Source organism: Salmo salar, chromosome 19, assembly GCF_965601325.2.
Source record: "Salmo salar chromosome 19, fSalSal1, whole genome shotgun sequence".
In the NCBI taxonomy this organism is placed as follows: domain Eukaryota; kingdom Metazoa; phylum Chordata; class Actinopteri; order Salmoniformes; family Salmonidae; genus Salmo; species Salmo salar.
Genome location: NC_138309.1, coordinates 71,362,416 through 71,389,451, shown reverse-complemented (window position 1 = coordinate 71,389,451; position 27,036 = coordinate 71,362,416). Strand labels below are relative to the sequence as shown.

Below are 27,036 nucleotides of genomic sequence, written 5' to 3'. Positions count from 1 at the left end.
AAACATGGAAAAGAAAAATGAGTGTTTCTTATTGGACAAGTCCAGGCTGTCCCTCCCTGTTTCAGTCCATTTTCTTCTGTTTGCTGCCTAATGGACACTACTCTGGTACAGTGACATTTTTTATCACAGCCACAGCCATTACTCACTGGTTAATCATTACAGATCACAGACCATGTTCAATGGTGCTTAATAGTATATTATACCAGACAACACTAGTACCTCATGTAATAGCCTGCATACACAATCAGTTAGCCAAATGTTAGCTAACGTCATTCATGAGGGGGTTACATGCTACTATAATGCATCTAGTTAGGAGACAAGCATTTCGCTACACTTGCATTAACACCTGCTAACCATGTGTATGTGACAAATTAATTTGATTTGAAGTAATTAGCAACATTCACACTTTCACTTGAAAGAGCTAGTGTGAAATCACTGCCACAATCTCTGACAACTGGGACACTGCACTGGATTCATTTCTGGGTTTGTTTGAAGTTAGGTAACCTAACGTAGCAGGCGTAAAATAAATGCCTGAGTGGGGTCGAAGGAAACCGGAAGCATACGGTTTTCAGGCTTCGCCTCTTCTCTGCTTTTCCCCTGAAAACCGGATGATTCCGGATTTTACAGACCCGCTGACGGTGTGTTAGGTAGAAATACATTCCAACTGAGCAAAAACCTCACTGACTCCAGCTTACAACAGTATGCAGCTAGTCTTGGGCCTCACCCATTGCCTCACCGATTCTCAGAGAAATAGCTGAGAAAGCCATAGGCCGCATTCCAGGGGGTCTGTGAAACAGTTGCATAACAAAAATGTACCAGTGATTGAAAGCCACTTACTCTATATTGCAGTCCAGTAGCCTATGTGTTGTGATAATTGGGTTGTTTGGTCTATAACCTGTTAGTTCATATTATATATACTGTAGGCCTAAAGCCGAAACAATAAGAAGACAGTTGCAGAATAAATTCAACCACACCTTTGTTTCATCACAAACCCAGCGAGCAAGTCTTCAAAGCATTTTGCATGTAACAAACAGTTACAAAAACTACAGCATGGTCAAGCAAATTGTTTCTGATATTTTCGAACTACAAAACAACCATTGATTTAGAACCACGGAGAGTTACCTCAAGTCTAAAAGAGCTGCCTTCAATATTCCAGCACCATTTCAACTTCAACATCATCAAATCACCTACAGTTGAAGTCGGAAGTTTACATACACCTTAGCCAAATACATTTAAACTCACCTTTTCACAACTCCTGACATTTAGTCCTAGTAAAAATTCTCTGTCTTAAGTCAGTTAGGATCACCACTTCATTTTAAGAATGTGAAATGTCATAATAATAGTAAAGAGAATGATTTATTTCAGCTTTAATTCTTTCATCACATTCCCAGTGGGTCAAAAGTTTACATACACTCAATTTGTATTTCGTAGCATTGCCTTTAAATTGATTAACTTCGGTCAAATGTTTTGGGTAGCCTTCCACAAGCTTCCCACAATAAGTTGGGTGAATTTTGGCCTATTCCTCCTGACAGAGCTGGTGTAACTGAGTCAGGTTTGTAGGTCTCCTTGCTCACACACACTTTTTCAGTTCTGCCCACAAATTTTCTATAGGATTGAGGTCAGGGCTTTGTGATGGCCACTAAAATACCTTGACTGTGTTGTCCTTAAGCCATTTTGACCCAACTTTGGAAGTACGCTTGGGGTCATTGTCCATTTGGAAGACCCATTTGCGACCAAGCTTTAACTTCCTGACTGATGTCTTGAGATGTTGCTTCAATATATCCACATCATTTTCCTTCCCCATGAAGTGCACCAGTCCCTCCTGCAGCAAAGCACCCCCACAACATGATGCTGCCAACCCCGTGCTTCACGGTTGGGATGGTGTTCTTCGGCTTGCAAGCCTCCCACTTTTTCCTCCAAACATAACGATGGTCATTATGGCCAAACAGTTCTATTTTTGTTTCATCAGACCAGAGGACATTTCTCCAAAAAGTACGATCTTTGTCCCCATGTGCAGTTGCAAACCGTAGTCTGGCTTTTTTTATGGTGGTTTTGGAGCAGTGGCTTCTTCCTTGCTGAGCGGCCTTTCAGGTTATGTCGATATAGGACTCGTTTCACTGTGGATATAGATACTTTTGTACCTGTTTCCTTTGCTGCTGTTCTGGGATTGATTTGCACTTTTCGCATCAAAGCACGGTCATCTTTAGGAGACAGAACGCGTCTCCTTCCCGAGCGGTATGACGGCTGCGTGGGCCCATGGTGTTTATACTTGCGTACTATTGTTTGTACCTTTAGGCGTTTGGAAATTGCTCCCAAGGATGAACCAGACTTGTGGAGGTCTACAATTTTTTTTCTGAGGTCTTGGCTGATTTCTTTGATTTTCCCATGATGTCAAGCAAAGAGGCACTGAGTTTGACGGTAGGCCTTGAAATACATCCACAGGTACACCTCCAATTGACTCAAATTATGTCAATTAGCCTATCAGAAGCTTCTAAAGCCATTACATTTGTGGAGTGGTTGAAAAACTACTTTTAATGACTCCAACCTAAGTGTATATAAACTTCCGACTTCAACTGTATGCTTAGTTTAATATAGTGAAAAGACACCAAAAACTACTTAGTCCAATCAACGTAAGCTAAATATGATGTGGCTGTCCATGGTACTGATTTGTGTGTTTGTGTGTGCAAGTAGAAAAAACATGTTGACTCACCCTACTTGTAGAGAAACGCTTGAAGTTTTTGTTGTCCAAAGCTACCTGGCTAAAATGCTTGCTCGCTAGCCTATCTTCCTTTCATGGCCATCTATGTGCCAGGCCAGCTAGTCAACATTAGCCTATTACATCTATCTACTTCCATCCTCTCAGGCCAGGGGCACAATGTATGAATTTATGGTCGGATCAGAATCGCCGTTTTAATCATTGGCCAGTACGGAGAATTAAGTAAAACCACAAGTCCAAATCCCTATCTCCATCCATGGCTAATTTAGGAAAAGGAATGATTTTAGCTAACTAGCCACCGGAGGACAATGACACAATGGGATGCAACAATTCAAGTTTTTTTCTGTAAATGCCGTTCTGCTTTGATGTGATTGTTCTGAAGTCAAATCCAAACTGGCTTCCCTTGACACTTTTTTTTTAGTGCGCCAGGAACATTCACAGTTGAGCTCACTCAGGTTAGCTCAACGCTGACTGGCTATTATAATAATAATTTTTTATCAAAGGAGGCCAAATGCTCGCTGGCTTCTCTTGCATTCAATGCTACGGGCGGCAACAATGTCATACTCTTTTTGACCAGACAGCATCAGATAGATGGGCTACACATACTGTGAAAGAGAGGTGCTGTTTCGCTCACTTGGATGCTTCTCCAATGAGACACATTCAGCCTCTTGCGAATTGAAAGAAAATTATGAAACAGAGATGTTCTGAGGTTTGGTGAGTGACTACTATGTAGACAGCCTGAAATGTGGCCATACTGTTGAGGTCAATGACATCCTTGTACACTGTCCCCTCCCCGCAACATCCTTTACCTCCCCCTTCCCTATTCCTACCCCCGTTCCCATCCCTCCCCATCACCTGTCTCTGGAAAACTCCCAGCGTGGGTCCTCTGGGAGGTCGTACTCTGGGATGGGGTCGTCATGGCCGGCCGAGCTGCGTCGTGTGGTGATGCGGACCAATGGGGTGCTGGAGTTCATCGAGGAGCTGGAGTCATTTGACACCTGTAGGAGATGACAGATTGGCTGATCACTTGAGCCTAGATACACTGGTCAAATAAGAAAGGGCGGGGATAGGCATGTGTGTGTGTGTTTGTATTACTATAATTGTGAGGACCAAGGAGTGTAGGTGGGTAGGTGTGTGTGTGCGCACACGTGTCTGTGTGATGAAAAAAAATCTAAAGATCAAATGCCTCATTTACATGGGCTTTAAATTATATTGATACTGTGCTAATCAACATATTCCTCATGGTTTTTAAAAAGTGAGTTAATGCATGTTAGGGATCATTAGTGATCACAACTCAGTGCTATAGAGTAACGTTCTATCTGATGAATGTGTCTTTTTTATCATTGTCCTCAGGGCTCTTCTCTCCTTTTTGCTCCAACCTTACCTTGACACTGGAACCACCCATCTCTCGAAGGAATGTAATCCATCACTTTCTGTACCTCTTGGAGTTTGTTTTCCCCTTGAGGGAAAAGCATCACTCACAGAGAGGTAGAGGAGCTAGAACAGGAGCTAGAGGTGCTGGAGAGCAGTGCTAACATGCTCAGACGCCATGCACTGTAGCTAGCTGTCTTTCAGTGGAGTTAACTGATGCTTAGCACCTCAAGCAGTGCGATGTATTAGTTACAGTAGTGTTATTAAAATCCACTTCTCCTGAACAGCTAAATTAACTGGGCTCTCAAATCAGAGTACCAGTAACCCAATTGATCTATGTCGGGAATACTTTTTGTGTGTTTTCTGCTCTTAGTAGGTAAACCTTGGACTATTTTCCTGTTTGTTTTTATTTAAGTCTAAGTATATGGGGCTTTTCACACTGCTGAACCTGAACCAAGCCAAGCCAAGCTGTACTGAGCTGGCCTGGTTACACATCCACCATAGTAGCTGAAACCATGAAAAAATTAAATCCCAGTCAGTACAGTTTGGTTTGGCACAATAGTGTGAAAAGAGAATTATGTATGAATCCATGTGTGCGTGGAGTTTGTCTTTTTATGGGTGTTAAATGCCTTGGAAACCCCTTATCTACTTTCTGTTACCTGGCGACGCAGAGGTATCTGCTTGCTGAGTTTGTGGACTGCTGGCTGGTTCCCGAAGTCAGGCTTCTTAGCTGTATTCCTCATCCGGCACACCACCACGATGACCACCATACAGGCGATCAGGAACACCCCGATGCAGTAGATGGCTATCTCCACGTAGTCAGGTGATGTCAGACCCGTCACTCTCTCTTCCTTATTGGCTGTTTTGGGGAGCAGAGGGAGGGGCAAGGGGAGAGTGTCAGAGAGGGATAGAAAGTGGAACGTAGAGGCACATACTGACTCATGACATAATGTACACATACAAACACATGGACGTGGGCACACAGACACACAGACACTTAAACAAAAAGACATGGACACATCTGATAGACGCACATGTATGAACAGAACACATGCCATGGAAACGACACACACACACACGTCATTGCTAGATAGACAAACAAAACATAAATAATGAGAACGACGCACACGTTTTTCCCTCTCCGTCCCCCTCCCTCTACTCTCCCTCTTCTTCACACAACCATCTACTGCCCATCTAGGACAGACAGAAAACCATAGAAATACAATCACTCTGATTCTATTTTTACGAGGTAAATACACTGAGCTCAAGCAGGGTGCTGTACTAAGTGCCTACATTCAGGGTTACTTGTCACACCACACACGCAGGGTGCAGACACACTCTCTCAAAAACACACACATGCACGCACGCACACACAAGTTCTCCCTCCCTCTCTCACCAGCATACACACACCCTTTGACACACACGCTTCACATCAGACTGCAAACAAGTGAGTGGTGCCCTTTGTGGCGATATATGGCCTGAGCTTCCTGTCTGTAGGAAATGGGTCTAGGTTTGTCTCTGAGTGGCTATAGGACCACAGCCTGTTCCATAATGCATGTCATCCACCCATGGCTACAAACAATGCCCTTGTACTGTGCAGCCAGGGGGAAATAATAACATGTAGGAACCTTTCTCCAGTCGGCTTCGTATCACCTGGTCCAAAAACCACAGCGCAACACAGAAGGCAGAAGAGCCATGCGGGCGCCACCAGATCAGATACATGGGGACTAGGGCAATAAATTAAAGATACTATTCGCCAAGAAATGAAATCCAATCAAAGAAAAATGTTCATGCTCCGAATACAATAGGTGTAGACCTTATCGTGAAATGCTTTGACAAGCCCATTGCTTGACAAGCCCTTAAACAATGCAGTTTTAAGGAAAATAAGAGTTGAGAAAATATTTACTAAATAAACTAAAGTTTAAAAAAAGTAACGCAATAAAATAACAATAACAAGGCTATATATACAGGGGGTACCGGTACCGAGTCAATGTGCGGGGGTACAAGTTAGTTGAGGTAATTTAAGTAATATGTACATGTAAATAGGGGTAAAGCAACTATGCGTAATAATAGTATTGTGTTCAGAGACAAAACAAGGCTATTATCTGGGAGGACATTGAGGGGATTTTTGTACCTGTTGTCTGTTCATGTGGTGGATTACAGGAGATTAAGTGCTATGGTCCATCTCATTTAATGTCCAGAGTCCAGACATCTCACCCACCCTACATACATGTAGATGTATTCATGTTGGCTGACTCTGTTGTCTGATCTGAACCTCTATCTAAGGAATGAGCATAAGTGTTCTATTTATATGGACTTTAACTGTGTTTGGAATATACAGTGGGGTTCGAAATTATTGATATCCTTGATAAAGATGGGCAAAAATTATTGTATGCTCCAAACATTTTGGAAATTCTATTATTTTATACGGATATAAATGCTCAGAGTAAGAGATTTTGTTTAACAGTAATACTTTTTTTTTTCTCAAAAAGGTAGGAGTCTTTTTTTAATACCTTTCAATAGCTCACCTTGCGAGGATAATGGCACTGAGACATTTTCTAAAATGTTTTATGAGTTGAAGAACACATTGGGAGGGATCTTAGATCATTACTCCATACAGAATCCTTCCAGATGCTTGATATCCTTCGTCTAAGTTTATGGACTTGAAAATGGGTTTCAGATGGCCATTGCAAAATGTTGATTTTGTGGCAAATAACCAGGTTTCCAGCCAACCTTTTTATGTTGGATAAAAACATGTCACGACAGGCCTGGTCAAAATTTGTTGGTAAACCTTCCAAATGTCAACAAAACAAAATATGCTAGAGAAGGTGGGATCTTTTTGTGTCGGTAAAATGTATTATGCAAGAAATGGCAGTGGAAATGCCTTTATGCGCAAATATCGATATAATAATAACCATCTTATCAAACTTGGAGTCACGAGATTATATGGTGTGTGGTCCTCTCACTCGGGAAAGCATACCGTTTATTATGCTACAGATGAAATAAGTTATGATGAACTTCACAGGGTGGTGAAAGTGCACTGTGATGAGCTTGATCATTGCTTTTTTTTGGTCCATAATAATCTCATCATGTAGGCTATACATGCGAGCTGTTCTATATCGAGTGCACGTGACAAGACCAGAGTGGGCACATTTGCTATATAAGAAATGTTTTTTTGTGACAAAACCATCAGTAGAGTTGAACATGCTATGGAAATCCATATAACTTGTATGTTTTATTCGGTACATGGGAATTTAAGCGCATAAGTTATTTTTATGTGCACTACGTCATCAACCACAGCCTTTTACCGTTAACAAGTCAGAAAATCTGTCGCTATTTGGATGGAAACCTAGCTATAGAACAGTGGAGGCTGCTGAGGGGAGGACGGCTCATAATAATGGCTGGAATGGAATCAATGGATGGTATCATATGTGGTTTCCATGTGGTTGGAAACCACGTATGACCCCTCCTCCCCACAGCAGCCTCCACTGCTATAGAACAATTTCTTTGTTGATTTAAGTGTAATTGGGGTTATTGTCTTGCTGAAAGATCCATTTGCGGCCAAGTTTCAGCCTCCTGGGGGAGGACACCAGGTATTTGGCTAAAATGTCCTGGTACTGGGTAAAGTTCATGATGCCGTTGACCATAATAAAGGCCCCAAGACCAGTGGAAGCAAAATAGCGCCAGAGCCACCACCATATTTTACAGTAGGTATGGCGTTCTTTTCTGTTCATGCATTCTCATTTCGATGCCAAACACACCACTGGTGTGCGTGGCCAAAGAGCTCTATTTTCATGTCATCCAACAAATGAAAATGCCTGGAGTTTGCTAAACGGCATTGGCACTTGGATTGGAACCGGTGCTTTGGTCAGATGGCATGAAAATAGAGCTCTTTGGCCATGAACACAAGTGGTGGGTTTGCCGTCAAAATGAGAATACATAAGCAAAAAAGAAAATCTCTTTCTCTGAGCAATTGTATTAGTATAAAATAATATAGCTTAGTATTCGAATTAGTTATTTTATACAGCTATTTTTGCAAATCTTTATCAAGGGTGTCAATGACCCCACGGTAAATCTATGGATGTTTGTCAGTGCAGACATGAGGGACACAGACACACTCGCACAGACACAGAGAGACACACATTTAAAGACACACACACACACACAATCGTGCAGACACACACATACATTTAAACTAGGTCTGCCAAACGATAAAATGTTCTAATCGAGTTAATCGTATGATTTGCTATGATTAATCGCAAATTCAGAATTCGCTCAAATTAAGATGTAATTTAAGATTGTTTATACAAAAAGCATTACAAGAATAATGATGTCTTGATTTATCCCAAAATAATGGTTAAAAAAATTAAGTAAATTGATAAAGCACACCTTTAACCGCAATGTCAACTTGTTTTGGAGACAACATTGTTTTTAGCAGTATATATTTGTATTTTGGATGTTTTCTGTCGATTTTGAACGCTTTCATACAATCTGATTAATCACAATAAAACAAATGTGTGCACTAAAATCAAGTTAACTGATTAACTCTGACAGACCTAATTTAAACACACACATGCAAACACACACACACACACACACACACACACACACACACACACACACACACACACACACACACACACACACACACACACCCACTATATAAAACATATTGAATACATTTTAAACAATTGGCCCTGATAATTGAGAAAGTCAAGCCGTGAGTATTCCAGCTGTAACATTCTTTTTTTTTATCTCAAGGAGAAAAAATAAAAAGGCAATCAATTATCAGAGCCAGGAAAGAGGTGGAGCCTTGAGGGAGTTTTTATCAATTCTCAGGGAATGACAGAAAAGTCACTGACACCGACAGACAGACAGAATCACCAAGACAGACAGACGCCCTTCTTCTGTAAAAACTTGCAGTCCGAGCCAAAATGTACGTAGCACCAACAGACTTTCCCCGAGAACCAGGAGAGAGAGAGAGATGAGGGAGGGGGAGAGAGGCAAACCTCCTCTTGAGTAACGAGACACTCGAGCCATTCGGAGAAGTCGGGTTATAAGCTTAGAGCAAATGTCTCTTTATCTGGCCCCTTGCTTTCAACACACCAAGATAACAAAATATTTGTAATACATATTCCTGCTCTAGTATTACACCGAATTAAATGTTGAGTTGTTGACTGTGTAAATTCATCATTGTATTCTGATATTATGTTATTTCGTTGAGTTTGTGTGTCTTTCACTCCAAAGGAATTTTTCACTTCTCCCTTCCTTCCTCCCATAGAAATCATCAATATAACTTTATTGACCGAACGTTTTAAAACCGTTAGTGAATGACATTGAGAGAGAGTGAGAAAGAGAGAGAGTGAGGGGAAAGGGAGGGCAGTATATGAGTGTATATACCTGGAAGCACCGTCAACCAAGCAGTGTGATAGGAGATCCCAATAGAATTACCCGCCAAGCAGGTGTACTCCCCAGCATCCTCGTAAGTGACATTGGGGAGGTAGAGGACTTCAATCTCCTTGTCCGTGGTGTTTACACCTGCGGTCTGGGAGAGGGTTAGGAGTAGTTGTGGAGGAGGATGAAGAGGAGGAGAAAAAGAGGAGAATGGAGTATGAGAGAGGAAGGGTGGAAGAAGTAAGGGAAGAAGAGGAAGAGGAGAAAGAGAAGGGGCAGGTCGGTGGGAGAGGGAGGGGTGGAGGAGAAAGAAGAGGAAGAGACAGGGATGGAGGAGAAAGAAGAGGACGAGACAGGGATGGAGGATGAGAAAGGGAGGGTGGACGTTAGGAGGATAAAATATATTTAAGGAGTGAGTAGGAAGAAAGTAAGATAAAGGGAAGGAAAAATAGCAGAGAGGAGAGAAGAGGAGGAAAAGCAGAGGTAACAATTAGACCCACAACACCATGAGAGAGGAGTAGCTGGATGGTGTCCATAGCTGGGAGGAGAACGGTCATCCCATCTATAGAGAGATAGAGTAGATGGGAGGAGCATCCAGGGAAGGAGAGGAGCGTCCAGCGAGGGAGAGTCTTCAAAACAAACAGGAAGAGCACCTTGTACCACAAGAAATAATAGCAAACACAATACACCAAAACACGTGATAAAAATACCCTTCACCCACAACACCAGAGCCCAATCGTATCCACACCAGGCCTGGTCATGCACAGTACACACAAACACAGAAGAAGAAGGCATGGAGATCACCCCACTGCAGCCCCCAACACTAACCTGTGCCCTTACAAATCACACCATTGAAATGGGGGGGGGTCGGGGGGAAAAGAAGGAGAGAGAGAGAGAGAGAGACAGACAGAGTTGAAAGGTCTGAGATGGACATAGCAGGATAGTGTGAGTGTGCAGGTACAGTAGGCATTTCCATGGCTGTACAGTCACAGTCAGTAGTTACAGTAGAGCAGCTGGGAAAGGATCAGTCAGTTCACAACCCAGCAGGAACTAAGACCACCACACCGAACCGGGTCAGTGACAGGCCCAAAGAGACCACACGGGAGGTGGTCAACAGAGGTCAAGGATCAGGGGTCAGCGGTTACCTGGGATGACCGTCAGCCAGCCCGACTGGTTGACCTCCCCTATATAATTGGAGACTTTACAGGTATACTCTCCGGTGTCCTCCTCAGTCACGTTGGTGAGTGTGAGCACCTCCACGTCCGAGCTATTGATGCCTGAGCGCTGAGGTGTGTGAGCCACACGCACACACACATGCACGCACACATGTGCACGCATACACAAACAACCAAACACACACACACACGTACACACATACACGGCAGCAGAGGGACAAAACAAAACACAGGCCTGTTACTATCACATCTGCACCTCAGTGCAGGGAAAGGAGGTTACAGGATCCGCCACCCAGACCGGAATACAGCCAGTGTTCCAGTAGTATAGAGGGAAAAGGGGTATTTATTATTCTTCGTAAAGGAGAGAGATTAGATACTATAGGAAGACAGATGGGATAGTAACAAAAATGCTGCTTTTACAAATGGCAAAAAAGTTACCTGAAAACAAAAAAATTATTAGCCTACACTTTGAAGAAAAAAACTGTGTCAATCAGGTCAAAACAGCCAATGAGGGGCCAGGGGGGGGCTGGAACGTACCTTCAGTACACGGACGTAGGGGTGTCCGTCTGGGCCGGTGCGACTACCATTCTTCTGGATGTGCTGCAGCCACTGGATGTGGGGCTGAGCATCACTGTACACCTTACACACAAAGCGTGCGTCCTCCCCTACATGCACACTGGTGTTGGCTGGCAGCCCTGCCTGGAGAATGGGCCTATGAGGGGACCGTTCTAAGATGGAGAGAGAAAAGGGGAGATGTTTTATGGTGAGTTAGTTTGTGCTTGAGACATCGCCATTGGCCATTTCAAACCCCAACCTTGCACCATACACCCCTTGGTAAAAGACAGATTTGTATTTCTAATATCAATGACGGCCAATTGATCAACTAAGCTAGATCACCACTGGGTACCTTGGGAATAAGCATTAGGACACAGACTTCACTTTGTCTAAGGAACTGAAAACGAGCACAGAATACTTGGGGGTGAGGGTTCGGAGAGTCATGGGGGGTGGTATGAGGCTTGCGGGGCACTGGATGGGTTAAAGAAGGAGGGCTTATAAGTGGGTGGCAGAGAAAGGAGAGGGGTGGGAAAATAATAGAGCGAATAAAGGGAGCTCAACAGACAGAGTGAAAATAGAAAGAAAGAGGGGTGAAGAGGGTGAATAAAAAAAGGTATAGAGACAACTTTCATGCACTATGTGTGTGTCAGTCTGTCAGAGTTTTGCCACTAGTAATCTTCCTCTGTGCTGTTCCTCTGTCCATCAGAAGGCCAAATGGCTACTCTCTCTCTCTCCGTCAGATCAGATGATTCCCACCCCTCCCTCGTCTCTTTCTCCCTCCTCCCTACGCATTCCTTGGGCTCGCCGTGTTTATTGTCTCTCTCCCTTCCTTCCATCCCTCGTTTGTGCATGTATGTGTGCATATGTGTATATATGTGTGTGTGTGTGTGTGTGTGTGTGCGTGCGTGCGTGCATGCATGTGTGTTAGTGGTTTAGCGGACTGGTGGAACCTGCCTGAAGTCATCATGTAGTCTTGATGGCTGCTTGGCGTTGCTACTGATGACTTATTCACCAGTCTGCTCTCTGACCACACTGACTCGAGTGTTTCTGTGAAATGTATGTTTGTGACTCGAGTGTTTCTGTGAAATATATGGTTGTTTGCATGTATAGCATGTGTCAGGTGTGGATCTATCCATAACTGCATGGATAGCATGGCGACTATGACGTACTATCCATATATGTTATAGACACCATGCTACCCATGCATTTATGGAGAGACCAACACCTGACACATACTGTACACACACACACACCCACTCTGCCCTTTTATTATCCCGATTCACTCACCCGAATCAAATACAAACATCTATTTATCAATTAACTTCTCTAGGGTAGGGGGCAGTATTTTGACATCTGGATGAAAGACATACCCAAATTAAACTGCCAGCTACTCAGACTCAGAAGGTAGGATATGCATATTATTAGTATATCTGGATAGAAAACACTCTGAAGTTTCTAAAACTGTTTGAATGATGTCTGTGAGTATAACAGAACTCATATGGCAGGCAAAAACCTGAGAAAAATCCAACCAGGAAGTGGGAAATCTGAGGCTGTAGTTTTTTCAAGTGATTGCCTATCTAACACACAGTGACTTAGGGTTCATTTTGCACTTCCTAAGGCTTCCACTAGATGTCAACAGTCTTTAGAAAGTTGTTTGAGGCTTCTATGGTGAACAGAGAGTGAACAAAGGAAGTTGTTGACTCAGGAAAGGACATGAGTTTATTGGCGCACATTCACGTGAGAATGTAGCTGTGTTACATTACATTTTTCAAGACATTGGAATCGTCCGGTTGGAATATTATTGAAGTTTTATGTTAAAAAGGCCCTAAAGATTGATGCTATACATCGTTTGACATGTTTCTACGAAAGTAAATATAACTTTTTTAAACTTTTCGTCGTGAGATTTTCGGCGAGCTTCCTACATTTGCAGTAGTTTACTGAACGCGCAAACAACAAGGAGGTATTTGGACATAAATGATGGACTTTATCAAACAAAACAACATTTATTGTGGACCTAGGATTCCTGGGAGTGCATTCTGAAGAATATCAAAGGTAAGTGAATATTTATAATGCTATTTATGATTTTAGATGACTCCAAAATGGCGGGTATCTGTATTGCCTGCTGTTGTTTTCTGAGCGCCGTACTCAGATTATTGCAAAAAGCTTTTTTGAAATCTGTCACAGCGGTTGCATTAAGGAGATGTTTATCTATAATTCTTTGAATAACAGTTTAATATTTTATCAACGTTTATGATGAGTATTTCTATAAATTGATGTGCTCATTCACCGGACGTTTTTGAAGGAAAAACATTTCTGAACATTACGGGCTAATGTAAAATGGGTTTTTTGGATATAAATATGAACTTTATCGAGCAAAACATACATGTATTGTGTAACATGAAGTCCTATGAGTGCCATCTGATGAAGATCATCAAAGGTTAGTGCTTAATTTTAGCTGTATTTCTGGTTTTTGTGATGCCTCTTCTTGCTTGGAAAATGGCTGTGTGGCTTTTCTTGTTTAGGTGGTGTCCTAACATAATCTAATGTTTTGCTTTCGCCGTAAAGCCTTTTTGAAATCTGACAATGTGGTTGGATTAAAGAGAGTCTTATCTATAAAATGGTGTATAATACTTTTGGTTGTTTTGAATTTGCCGCCCTGCTATTTCACTGGCTGTTGAATAGTGTGTCCCGCAGGTGGGACGGTCACGTCCCACATACCCAAGAGAGGTTAAGTCATTAGTAAAGTACTTATGGCTGCTGGGAGTTGGTAGTTAGGAGTTGAGGAAAGGGACAGACTTCTGTGGCGTCTAAGCAGCACCACTAAACTCTGGGTAACCTGGCGGCTTGACACGCAGAGCCATGGGGGTCAGGGAGGGGTTGTTGATCGGAGGGGGATAGGGCCAGGCCCGGACCAGGGGAAGAAACTGAAGAAGGAGTGAAAGAAAAGTGGAGGGGGCTGGGCATAAACAAAGTACCCGCGGGGTGACTGGGTACCACTGTGGGTGAGCAGGCTGGTGAAGGCCAACGGGTACCACTTGTTGACGTCTCGGAGACGCTCAGTCAGGGCACAGATCTGTGTGTGTGTGTGTGTGTGCATGTGAGTGTGCACTGCATGTATGTGTGTTTGTCTGGGGGGCCCTCCCCCTGCGCCCGTATTCAGCCAGAAAAGGCTGGTCTAGCTTTGTTTTTAATGGCTGATCCTGTTGGTCATTTGGGCCCAAAAGCCCGATAAGAACAGCCTTCCAGACACTCTCTCCCCCTCCATCTCTCTTTCTGTCTCCACCCCTTCTCACACTCTCTTAAACAGTAAAAATCAGTAAAATTAAGCAAGAGGTTGGGGGGGGGGGGGGGGTTAATCTGGAGCCGGACATAAAAAGGGTTTACTGCTGAGCAATAAAACAGAACAAAAAACAGAAACAGAGAGAGTCTGAAGGAGAGCTTTAGTTAATCCCATAGCAAGGAGGCCTGGAAGGGGGAGAATATGTGTGTGTGTGTGTGCATCTGGAGGCTACAGCCGTGAGGTATTTGAGGGTATTTACACTCAGGATTCCATCTCTTGTCTGATAGTGTTGTGAACATTTCCCTTTATTACCATGGAGACCCTGACAGAAGGCTAGGGCAAATTAACAAAGGGGGTCAACTCTCCTGAGAGCTGAGCTTTACAACCACATGGACAAATAACATCCAAGACCTCTGGGAATTAAACCACAATGTATTGTGTATTGACCTAATGGTTATCAGTAAGGCATTGATGAACCGTGTGGGGTAGTTGCCCCTAGATGCTGATCTGTGGTCAGTTTTTCATTTTCTACACTAATGGTTAAAGTTAGGATTGGGGGAGGGAAAGCTGATCCTAGATCTGTACCTAGGGTAAAGGTCTCACCGGAGCTTGATGAACCCTAGAGGACAGAAGTGCTTTGATGCCCACTGGCTGTTTTTCATGTGGTACAGTAAGGACAACAGGGAAACAAATAGATACAGATTAAAACATTGGCCAAAGACCCCCCACAGACACACTGGGGCTGGTACAATTACCGTATAACTGTTTAACCGACGGTTATGAATGAAGACTGTAATGAAAATAAAATAACTGTCATAAAAAAAATATATACTATATATAGTATTTTGACTGGTACTGTATATACAGTACCAGTCAAAAATTTGGACACACCTACTCATTCAAGGCTTTTTCTTTACATTGTAGAATAATACTAATAATAATCACAACTATGAAATGACACATAGAATCATGTAGTAACCAAAAAAAACTGAAAGAGTAGGTGTGTCCAAACGTTTGACTGTTACTGTATATATATATATATATATATATATATATATATATATATATATATATATATATATATATACACACACACACACACACACACACACACACACACACACACACACACACACACACAGTAACAGTCAAACGTTTGGACACACCTACTATCATTTTTTTTTTTTTTATATTAGGAACACATGCTCTTTCCATGACATAGACTAACCAGGTTAATCCAGGTGAAAGCAATGATCCCTTATTGATGTCACCTGTTAAATCCACTTCTATCAGCGTAGATGAAGGGGAGGAGACGTTAAAAATCCTCCTTTAAGCCTTGAAACAATTTACACATGGATTGTGTATGTGTGCCATTCAGAAGGTGAATGGGCAAGACAACATATTTAAGTCAGGTATGGTAGTAGGTGCCAGGCGCACTGGTTTGAGTGTGTCAAGAACTGCAACCCTGCTGTGTTTCACGCTCAACAGTTTCCCATGTGTATCAAGAATGGTCCACCACCCAAAGAAGATCCAGCCAACTAGAGTCCATGCCCTGATGAATTGAGGCTGTTCTGAGGGCAAAAGGGGGTGCAACTCAATATTAGGAAGGTGTTCCTAATGTCTTGTACACTCAGTGTATATATGCATTTATTTATTGTGTAGAATGAACAGCTGACTGAAGGCGTAACGGCCGGACATTCATGCAGTTGAGTCTGTTTCGGTTGTAACATGGAAACTTAACAACGTGATGAAACTTTGTTGCTCCTTGCGGAAACAAGTAAGGTATTATAGCAAACGTGAAACAAGCAAATTGTTGTAGCAAACGGGTCTTTGGTTGCCTAGGCAATGCCCCCTCCCTCCAGCAGCACATACACTCTTAGAAAAAGGGGTTCCAAAAGGGTTCTTTGGCTGTCCCCATAGTATAACCCTTTTTGGTTCCAGGTAGAACCCTTTTGGGTTCCATGTAGAACCCTTTGTAAGGGTTTTACATGGAACCCAAAAGTGTTCTACATGGAACAAAAATGGTTCTACCTGGAACTAAAAAGTGCTCTTCTAAGGGTTATCCTATGGGGACAACCAAAGAACCCTTTTAGCTTCTAGATAACACCTTATTTTTCTAAGAGTGTAGAAACGTAATGAATATCATATCATTCTATTTCTATGGCAGCACATGCAGTCAGGAGGAGAGGAGAAAATGTACTTATATATATATATATAATATAATATATATATACACACTGCTCAAAAAAAATAAAGGGAACACTTAAACAACACATCCTAGATCTGAATGAAAGAAATAATCTTATTAAATACTTTTTTCTTTACATAGTTGAATGTGCTGACAACAAAATCACACAAAAATAATCAATGGAAATCCAATTTATCAACCCATGGAGGTCTGGATTTGGAGTCACACTCAAAATTAAAGTGGAAAACCACACTACAGGCTGATCCAACTTTGATGTAATGTCCTTAAAACAAGTCAAAATTAGGCTCAGTAGTGTGTGTGGCCTCCACGTGCCTGTATGACCTCCCTACAACACCTGGGCATGCTCCTGATGAGGTGGCGGATGGTCTCCTGACAGATCTCCTCCCAGACCTGGACTAAAGCATCCGCCAACTCCTGGACAGTCTGTGGTACAACGTGGCGTTGGTGGATGGAGCGAGACATGATGTCCCAGATGTGCTCAATTGGATTCAGGTCTGGGGAACGGGCGGGCCAGTCCATAGCATCAATGCCTTCCTCTTGCAGGAACTGCTGACACACTCCAGCCACATGAGGTCTAGCATTGTCTTGCATTAGGAGGAACCCAGGGCCAACCGCACCAGCATATGGTCTCACAAGGGGTCTGAGGATCTCATCTCGGTACCTAATGGCAGTCAGGCTACCTCTGGCGAGCACATGGAGGGCTGTGCGGCCCCCCAAAGAAATGCCACCCCACACCATGACTGACCCACCGCCAAACCGGTCATGCTGGAGGATGTTGCAGGCAGCAGAACGTTCTCCACGGCGTCTCCAGACTCTGTCACGTCTGTCACGTGCTCAGTGTGAACCTGCTTTCATCTGTGAAGAGCACAAGGGCGCCAGTGGCGAATTTGCCAATCTTGGTGTTCTCTGGCAAATGCCAAACGTCCTGCACGGTGTTGGGCTGTAAGCACAACTCCCACCTGTGGACGTCGGGCCCTCATACCACCCTCATGGAGTCTGTTTCTGACCGTTTGAGCAGACACATGCACATTTGTGGCCTGCTGGAGGTCATTTTGCAGGGCTCTGGCAGTGCTCCTCCTGCTCCTCCTTGCACAAAGGCGGAGGTAGCGGTCCTGCTGCTGGGTTGTTGCCCTCCTACGGCCTCCTCCACGTCTCCTGATGTACTGGCCTGTCTTCTGGTAGCGCCTCCATGCTCTGGACACTACGCTGACAGACACAGCAAACCTTCTTGCCACAGCTCGCATTGATGTGCCATCCTGGATGAGCTGCACTACCTGAGCCACTTGTGTGGGTTGTAGACTCCGTCTCATGCTACCACTAGAGTGAAAGCACCGCCAGCATTCAAAAGTGACCAAAACATCAGCCAGGAAGCATAGGAACTGAGAAGTGGTCTGTGGTCACCACCTGCTGAACCACTCCTTTATTGGGGGTGTCTTGCTTATTGCCTATAATTTCCACCTGTTGTCTATTCCATTTGCACAACAGCATGTGAAATTTATTGTCAATCAGTGTTGCTTCCTAAGTGGACAGTTTGATTTCACAGAAGTATGATTGACTTGGAGTTACATTGTGTTGTTTAAGTGTTCCCTTTATTTTTTGAGCAGTATATATATATATATATATACACTGATATGACCAAAGTCATTTGGCTGAGCAATAACCATCATTTAAAATTCCATGACCGTCACAGCCATAACACACACACACCCACAGCAACACACAGTCTGGGACACAGACCCATATTCATAATCATAAGAGTAGATTGTTGAATAACTCAGCAGGGAAAAACACACACACGGGCATGCAATATATACAGTGTACACACATTTATCTGACATTTGACTAACCCAAACCCTCTGATTTAACCCCCTCTTCTCCCCCACCCTCCTGCTAGTTTATTTTGCAAGATGACCAGTGCTCTACATAATACATTGAACATAACACACACACACACACACACACACACACACACACACTCTAGTCTTGTTTGCTCCAAAGGTCAGAGTAAAGGGGTTGAGTGAGTTATGTTTGAACTTGCTGTGTCCCCTTGTAATACTGCTGACCAACGTTCCCTCTAAGCTGCGCACATGCGAGAATGAACTTCACTCAATGAGAATGAACTTCACTCAACTTTGTAGAATTTTCCCTGTTATTTAACACTATCAGCGTGTCCCTTTACTGTGACAATATTAGCCACTTTCAATGCAACATACCACAACAAAACAAACTATGAAAGACAGTATGCAAAACTAACTATGCAAGAGATTTGGTTGTAGGCAGAACGCATTGGAGTAGGATTTTATTGCATTGACATAACCAATCAGAGCTGCAGTAGGACTATATCACATAGACCATTGCCATATATGGATCTGTGTTCTTCACTTCGAACTGGACTGTTCTACAGCATGAGCAGTCGTGAGTAGATGCGCTTGTTTTGAGATCAAACCGAGAGCTTTATGTAGCCACGTGTGCACATTTCGTTAATATCCTTTGCTAGTTAGTGAGCCCAGTTATAGATAATTTGCAGTCAGCAATAGGGAAGTGATTGCTTCCTACAAGAGCACAAAGCAAGTCAGGTAAAGAGCATTTTGTTTGTCTTAAAGGGGCAGTGTTGTATTTTGAGACAGGCTTTAATAAGCTAAGTAGCCAATAGGCAGAGGGTAGCATTAATTCTCTGTAATAATGGAAGGCGAACAATAATGCATTTTATTTTGTTAAGTGGTTTTTGTATCAAACAACACAACATTTTCAGTCACCTTGTCTGAAGGACAAGTGGATTAACAGTTTAATGTCAAGCTCTGAATGTTTTTTTCAAAAGTCTCATGGAATATAGGTCAACATTGAACATCACACATTGGCTGCTACTGAAGGCTGAATGATAGAACAACTATTTCCATGTTAAAATGTTATGGGATGCATTTTATCCATTGTTTTTGATGGAGCCACAGTAACCTACTTGCCCACTGTTAAAACTGAAATTTAAAGTGGGTACAGCCTCAGTGTTCACAGTAAACGTGAGCTGAAGGTTGCACAGAATTTTAACAATGTTCAAGAAGGCCAGAAATTTGCTCAGTGCCCCAAAACATTTGAGGTAACATTGCTGCTGACCACATTGGTTCTGTTTGTTCCCCGAGAGAGGCTCAGCAGCATGTACTCCCACCGTCCCTCTCCAACTCCTCTAACAGTCACATCCCTGGCCCCTTATGTCCAGCCGACTTTTGCCGGATTCACAGTGTTGGGCCAACCCGAATAGTACTTGGCTGGCCTGGATATTTTATTTTCACAATGTCTTTTCCCGCGAGTTTCCAAAAAATGCGGCTGATGCGTAACCAGGCAAGCACAGTACAGTTTGGCTTGTCTTGGTGTGAATCAAACTATTGCGACTAAGGAGCAAACAATTTCAAAGACTGCAGTCACCCAAGTCATAGACTGTTCTCTCTGCTACGGCACGGCAAGCGGAACAGGAGCATTGTTGGTTAAGGGCTTGTAAGTAAGCATTTCACGCTAAGGTGAAATACCTGTTGTATTCGGCGCATTTGACAAAACAAATTAGATTTTTTATTTGGCCAGGGCCCTGCCTACATACTGTACATGCATCAATCCTGCCCATAGAAACAGACCTGGCACACCTAGGCAGCATTCCCTCTCTGTACTTACATACAGTGTAGTAGCATGCACCTGGGGATCAAACAGACAGCAATAATCCTCAACCCCACCCTGTCCCCAACACCCTCTGTGAGAATCCCCTAATGCTGGCCCAAACAAGTAATGTTTAGTTGGAGGCGGCAGGTAGCCTCAAGGTTAGACCATTAGGCCAGTACCTGAAAAGTTGCTGGTTCAAATGCCGCTGTGCCCTTGAGCAAGGCACGTCACCCCAAATGCTCCAGGGACACCGGCAAATGGCCTAACCTGGTTCTGACCCCTACTTTTCGCAGATGTTATTATTAACCCCCCATCCCTCCCTCACTCCCAGGCAGGCCCAGTGCTGTACTCACCCACTACATCCAGGGTGTAGGTGTGGTTGATGGTGCCATATGCGTTCTCCACCAGGCAGGTGTAGTTGCCCTTGTCGGATGGCACCACACTCTCCATGATCAGGGTCCAGTGCTGGTGACGCACCTGAAAGGGAAAACAACCCATTAATGTGAATCTCACACAGGAACATCCAAACCAATGCAAACTGCAGATTGATGGAAGGCCAGAGAGCGTAAGTGAGGGGGCTCAGTGAGTGACGGGCGGTCAGGTCTATTCTCACGAGCGCATCATGGTGAAAAACAATATTACGGGGAGTGACAGACTGGTCCTAAGGTGAGCTGCTACCCCCACCCAAGGAATTTCACTGTTTTGCTGAGACTGTGGGGTGGAGTGCTCTCCCTAAGCTACTACTTACCACCTCTACTCCTTAGAACACGAGTGAAAACCCTGTAGATTCTAAATATTCTACTTTTTACTACTTAGTGAGAAAACACTAGATATTCTCTTTTATTTTAGGGCACTTGTTTTGCATGGGCAAGTCAAGTGGAGTGTGTGTGTTTACAGAACTGTCACTAAAGACAGTGAGGAGAGAGAGTTCTACTGAATACCGTGTTTATTAGAATGAGACTTTCTACAGAATTAAAGCCAAGGGGAAACATTCTCCGGAACTTCCCATGAAGAGATGGCTGTGTTTCCTCGTAAACTATCACCCATTAACTACATGTGTCACTGTTTCCTTCCCTATTACATCCAAACACACTAGATAACTTGCAAATGAATCCATCACTGTAAAGTGTAATGTGACTTTTAATTGCACTTTAAAAAACATTTGATTTGATTTCGATAGATTGGATGATTCCCCAATTGTATTATCTTATTCAGCTGAAGTATTTTTATATACAGTGCTTTCGGAAAGCAATCAGACCCCTTGACTTTTCCACATTTTGTTACGTTACAACCTTATTCTAAAATGTATTAAATTGTTTTCTTTCTTCATCAATCTACAAACAATACCCCATAAAAACAAAACAAAAACAGGTTTATAGAAATGTGTGCAAATGTATATATATATATTGTGGCAAAGAAGGGGGTCGAGTGATAAATGGCAGATATGTGAGAGCAGAACTAATAAACGGCCTCTGCCCGATCACTAAAATGGCCACCCGATCAGAACTACAGATCACAAAATGGCCGACTGCCAAAACTACAATTCCCAGAAGCAAGGGGAACCCTCAGAAGGTGGAGCCGACCCACAGATAAAAGGTCAAGAAAAACCAGGAAGAGAGAGAGAGGGCGGGAAGGATCTATGAACCATAGAGAAGGAGACAATCTACATTGGCTGGATTTACCGTGTACGAGCTGGACTGTTTTGGACTTACCTGTTGGTGTTTAGACCTGGACCTACCGAGAACCAGATTTGTGTACCGAACCCTGCAATCCTTGACCTTACCTGCGGCCTGGGTGGACCAGGACAGCGAAACAAACACACAGGTACTGTCATGTTTGAAAGAACTTTCATTCTGGGCTGACTTTGGTGACAGTTTCACACTTAATTTGTGACAAATGCTCCTAACCTTGAAGAGGTTTGCCACTATATATATATATATATATCACATTTACATAAGTATTCAGACCCTTTACTCAGTACTTTGTTGTAGCACCTTTGGCAGCAATTACATCCTCGAGTCTTATTGGGTATGACGCTACAAGCTTGGCACACCTGTATTTGGTGAGTTTCTCCCATTCTTCTCTGCAGATCATCTCAAGCTCTGTCAGGTTGGATGGGGAGAGTCGCTGCACAGCTATTTTCAGGTCTCTCCAGAGATGTTTGATCGGGTTCAAGTCCAGGCTCTGGCTGGACCACTCAAGGACATTCAGAGACTTGTCCCGAAGCCACCCCTGTGTTGTCTTGGCAGTCTGCTAAGGGTCGTTATCCTGTTGGAAGGTGAACCGACTCTCTTCCCTGTATATATCAATGTCGCTCTTGCTGCAGGTGATTATTTGATCCACCTCTACGCAGATGATACCATTCTGTATACATCTGGCCCTTCTTGGACACTGTGTTAACAAACCTCCAAACGAGCTTCAATGCCATACAACACTCCTTCCGTGGCCTCCAACTGCTCTTAAATGCTAGTAAAACGAAATGCATGCTCTTCAACCGATTGCTGCCCGTCCCCGCCCGCCAGACTAGCATCACTATTTTAGACGGTTCTGACTTAGAATGTGTGAACAACTATAAATACCTACAGTGAGGGAAAACAGTATTTGATCCCCTGCTGATTTTGTACGTTTGCCCACTGACAAAGAAATTATCAGTCTATAATTTTAATGGTGGGTTTATTTGAGCAGTGAGAGACAGAATAACAACAACAAAAATCCAGAAAAACGCATGTCAAAAATGTTATAAAATGATTTGCATTTTAACGAGGGCAATAAGTCTTTGACTCCTCTGCAAAACATGACTTAGTACTTGGTGGCAAAACCCTTGTTGGCAATCAGAGGTCAGACGATTCTTGAAGTTGGCCACCAGGTTTGCACACATCTCAGGAGGGATTTTGTCCCACTCCTCTTTGCAGATCTTCTCCAAGTCATTAAGGATTTGAGGCTGACGTTTGGCAACTCGAACCTTCAGCTCCCTCCACAGATTTTCTAAGGGATTAAGGTCTGGAGACTGGCTAGGCCATTCCAGGACCTTAATGTGCTTCTTCTTGAGCCACTCCTTTGTTGCCTTGGCCGTGTGTTTTGGGTCATTGTCATGCTGGAATACCCATCCACGACCCATTTTTCAATGCCCTGACTGAGGGAAGGAGGTTCTCGCCCAAGATTTGACGGTACATGGCCCCGTCCATCGTCCCTTTGATGCGGTGAAGTTGTCCTGTCCCCTTAGCAGAAAACACCCCCAAAGCATAATGTTTCCACCTCCATGTCTGATGGTGGGGATGGTGTTCTTGGGGTCATAGGCAGCATTCCTCCTCCTCTAAACACGGCGAGTTGAGTTGATGCCAAAGAGCTCCATTTTGGTCTCATCTGACCACAACACTTTCACCCAGTTGTCCTCTGAATCATTCAGATGTTCATTGGCAAACTTCAGACGGGCATGTATATGTGCTTTCTTGAGCAGGGGGACCTTGCGGGCGCTGCAGGATTTCAGTCCTTCACGGCGTAGTGTGTTAATAATTGTTTTCTTGGTGACTATGGTCCCAGCTGCCTTGAGATCATTTACAAAATTCTCCCGTGTAGTTCTGGGCTGATTCCTCACCGTTCTCATGATCATTGCAACTCCACGAGGTGAGATCTTGCATGGAGCCCCAGGCCGAGGGAGATTGACAGTTCTTTTGTGTTTTTTCCATTTGCGAATAATCGCACCAACTGTTGTCACCTTCTCACCAAGCTGCTTGGCGATGGTCTTGTAGCCCATTCCAGCCTTGTGTAGGTCTACAATCCTGTCCCTGACATCCTTGGAGAGCTCTTTGGTCTTGGCCATGGTGGAGAGTTTGGAATCTGATTGATTGCTTCTGTGACAGGTGTCTTTTATACAGGTAACAAACTGAGATTAGGAGCACTCCCTTTAAGAGTGTGCTCCTAATCTCAGCTCGTTACCTGTATAAAAGACACCTGGGAGCCAGAAATCTTTCTGATTGAGAGGGGGTCAAATACTTATTTCTCTCATTAAAATGCAAATCAATTTATAACATTTTTGACATGCGTTTTTCTGGATTTTGTTGTTGTTATTCTGTCTCTCACTGTTCAAATAAACCTACCATTAAAATTATAGACTGATCATTTCTTTGTCAGTGGGCAAACGTACAAAATCAGCAGGGGATCAAATACTTTTTTCCCCTCACTGTAAGTGTCTGGCTAGACTGTAAACTCTCCTTCCAGACTCATATTAAGCATCTCCAATCCAAAATTAAATCTAGAATCGGCTTCCTATTTCGCAACAAAGCCTCATTCACTCATGCTGCCAAACATACCCTCGTAAAACTGACTATACTACCGATCCTTGACTTCGGCGATGTCATTTACAAAATAGCCTCCAACACTCTACTCAGCAAATTGGATGCAGTCTTATCACAGTGCCATCCGTTTTGTCACCAAAGCCCCATATACTACCCACCACTGCGACCTGTATGCTCTCGTTGGCTGGTCCTCGCTATATATTCGTCGCCAAACCCACTGGCTCCAGGTCATCTATAAGTCTTTGCTAGGTAAAGCTCCGCCTTATCTTAGCTCACTGGTCACCATAGCAACACCCACCCGTAGCACGCGCTCCAGCAGGTATATTTCCCTAGTCATCCTCAAAGCCAACACCCCCTTTGGCCACCTTTCCTTCCAGTTCTCCGCTGCCCAAACTGGAACGAATTGCGAAAATAGTTGTAGGCTATTGCTTCTAACTTCAATTTGCTCTTTAAATAAATAAGAACTACACTACTTTTAACAGCACATTACTCAACACTAATGAGACTCAAGTCGCCTACAGTATATTGAAAAATACAACGTGACTCTCCCCCAATAATGAAATATAGAGGATTGGAGGATATTTCTGTAATTCAGTGATATTTATTCCCATAGTAATTCGTTATGGATCGATAACTAAATAAACAGGATTTTGAAAGAGCATTTTTATCATTATTTTTATTAACAAAAGCATAAAGATGCCATTATTCGTTACATTGTTTTAGTTTGAACGTGCAGACTGGCACTAAGAACAGAACAGCGGGAATGTTTCCCTAGTCAGCTCCATTTCTAGTCCAATGCCCCTTAAAGTGTTGCCAGTGTGGAGGGGTGGGGGTCCACCCTCCCTCCTTCTCCTCCCTTCCCCATGGGCTAGGTCGGTCTTCTGTTCGCGGCTCTGCAGCCCATCCTGTGCCCCCTGCCCTCGTGCCTTGAACCTTGCGCGCTTTCAGTGGATACAGCTGGAAAAATATATACTGCTCAAAAAAATAAAGGGAACACTTAAACAACACATCCTAGATCTGAATGAAAGAAATAATCTTATTAAATACTTTTTTCTTTACATAGTTGAATGTGCTGACAACAAAATCACACAAAAATAATCAATGGAAATCCAATTTATCAACCCATGGATGTCTGGATTTGGAGTCAAACTCAAAATTAAAGTGGAAAACCACACTACAGGCTGATCCAACTTTGATGTAATGTCCTTAAAACAAGTCAAAATGAGGCTCAGTAGTGTGTGTGGCCTCCACGTGCCTGTATGACCTCCCTACAACGCCTAGGCATGCTCCTGATGAGGTGACAGATGGTCTCCTGAGGGATCTCCTCCCAGACCTGGACTAAAGCATCCGCCAACTCCTGGACAGTCTGTGGTGCAACGTGGCGTAGGTGGATGGAGCGAGACATGATGTCCCAGATGTGCTCAATTGGATTCAGGTCTGGGGAACGGGCGGGCCAGTCCATAGAATCAATGCCTTCCTCTTGCAGGAACTGCTGACACACTCCAGCCACATGAGGTCTAGCATTGTCTTGCATTAGGAGGAACCCAGGGCCAACCGCACCAGCATATGGTCTCACAAGGGGTCTGAGGATCTCATCTCGGTACCTAATGGCAGTCAGGCTACCTCTGGCGAGCACATGGAGGGCTGTGCGGCCCCCCAAAGAAATGCCACCCCACACCATGACTGACCCACCGCCAAACCGGTCATGCTGGTGGATGTTGCAGGCAGCAGAACGTTCTCCACGGCGTCTCCAGACTCTGTCACGTCTGTCACGTGCTCAGTGTGAACCTGCTTTCATCTGTGAAGAGCACAGGGCGTCAGTGGCGAATTTGCCAATCTTGGTGTTCTCTGGCAAATGCCAAACGTCCTGCACGGTGTTGGGCTGTAAGCACAACCCCCACCTGTGGACGTCGGGCCCTCATACCACCCTCATGGAGTCTGTTTCTGACCGTTTGAGCAGACACATGCACATTTGTGGCCTGCTGGAGGTCATTTTGCAGGGCTCTGGCAGTGCTCCTCCTGCTCCTCCTTGCACAAAGGCGGAGGTAGCGGTCCTGCTGCTGGGTTGTTGCCCTCCTACGGCCTCCTCCACGTCTCCTGATGTACTGGCCTGTCTCCTGGTAGCGCCTCCATGCTCTGGACACTACGCTGACAGACACAGCAAACCTTCTTGCCACAGCTCGCATTGATGTGCCGTCCTGGATGAGCTGCACTACCTGAGCCACTTGTGTGGGTTGTAGACTCCGTCTCATGCTACCACTAGAGTGAAAACCCGCCAGCATTCAAAAGTGACCAAAACATCAGCCAGGAAGCATAGGAACTGAGAAGTGGTCTGTGGTCCGCACCTGCAGAACCACTCCTTTATTGGGGGTGTCTTGCTTATTGCCTATAATTTCCAC

General features: G+C 43.8%; 1 protein-coding gene across 8 annotated transcripts in view; it reads right to left on the bottom strand.

The window, feature by feature from the left end:
• The window catches only part of LOC106579428 (fibroblast growth factor receptor 2), a 125,925-nt gene that overhangs the window by 42,563 nt on the left and 56,326 nt on the right, over nt 1–27,036 (bottom strand). For 5 of the 8 annotated variants that reach the window (XM_014159333.3, XM_014159329.3, XM_082965931.1 and 2 more), the window contains 5 exons: nt 20,696–20,819; nt 11,194–11,384; nt 9,488–9,632; nt 4,741–4,946; nt 3,572–3,714 (listed from right to left, as the gene is read on the bottom strand). In XM_014159333.3, coding sequence (XP_014014808.1) covers nt 3,572–3,714; nt 4,741–4,946; nt 9,488–9,632; nt 11,194–11,384; nt 20,696–20,819 — 809 coding nt within the window. Of the gene's footprint in view, nt 1–3,571; nt 3,715–4,740; nt 4,947–9,487; nt 9,633–10,626; nt 10,766–11,193; nt 11,385–20,695; nt 20,820–27,036 lie in introns of all 8 variants that reach the window. The other 3 variants (XM_014159332.3, XM_014159331.3, XM_014159330.3) reach the window with 3 other exon arrangements.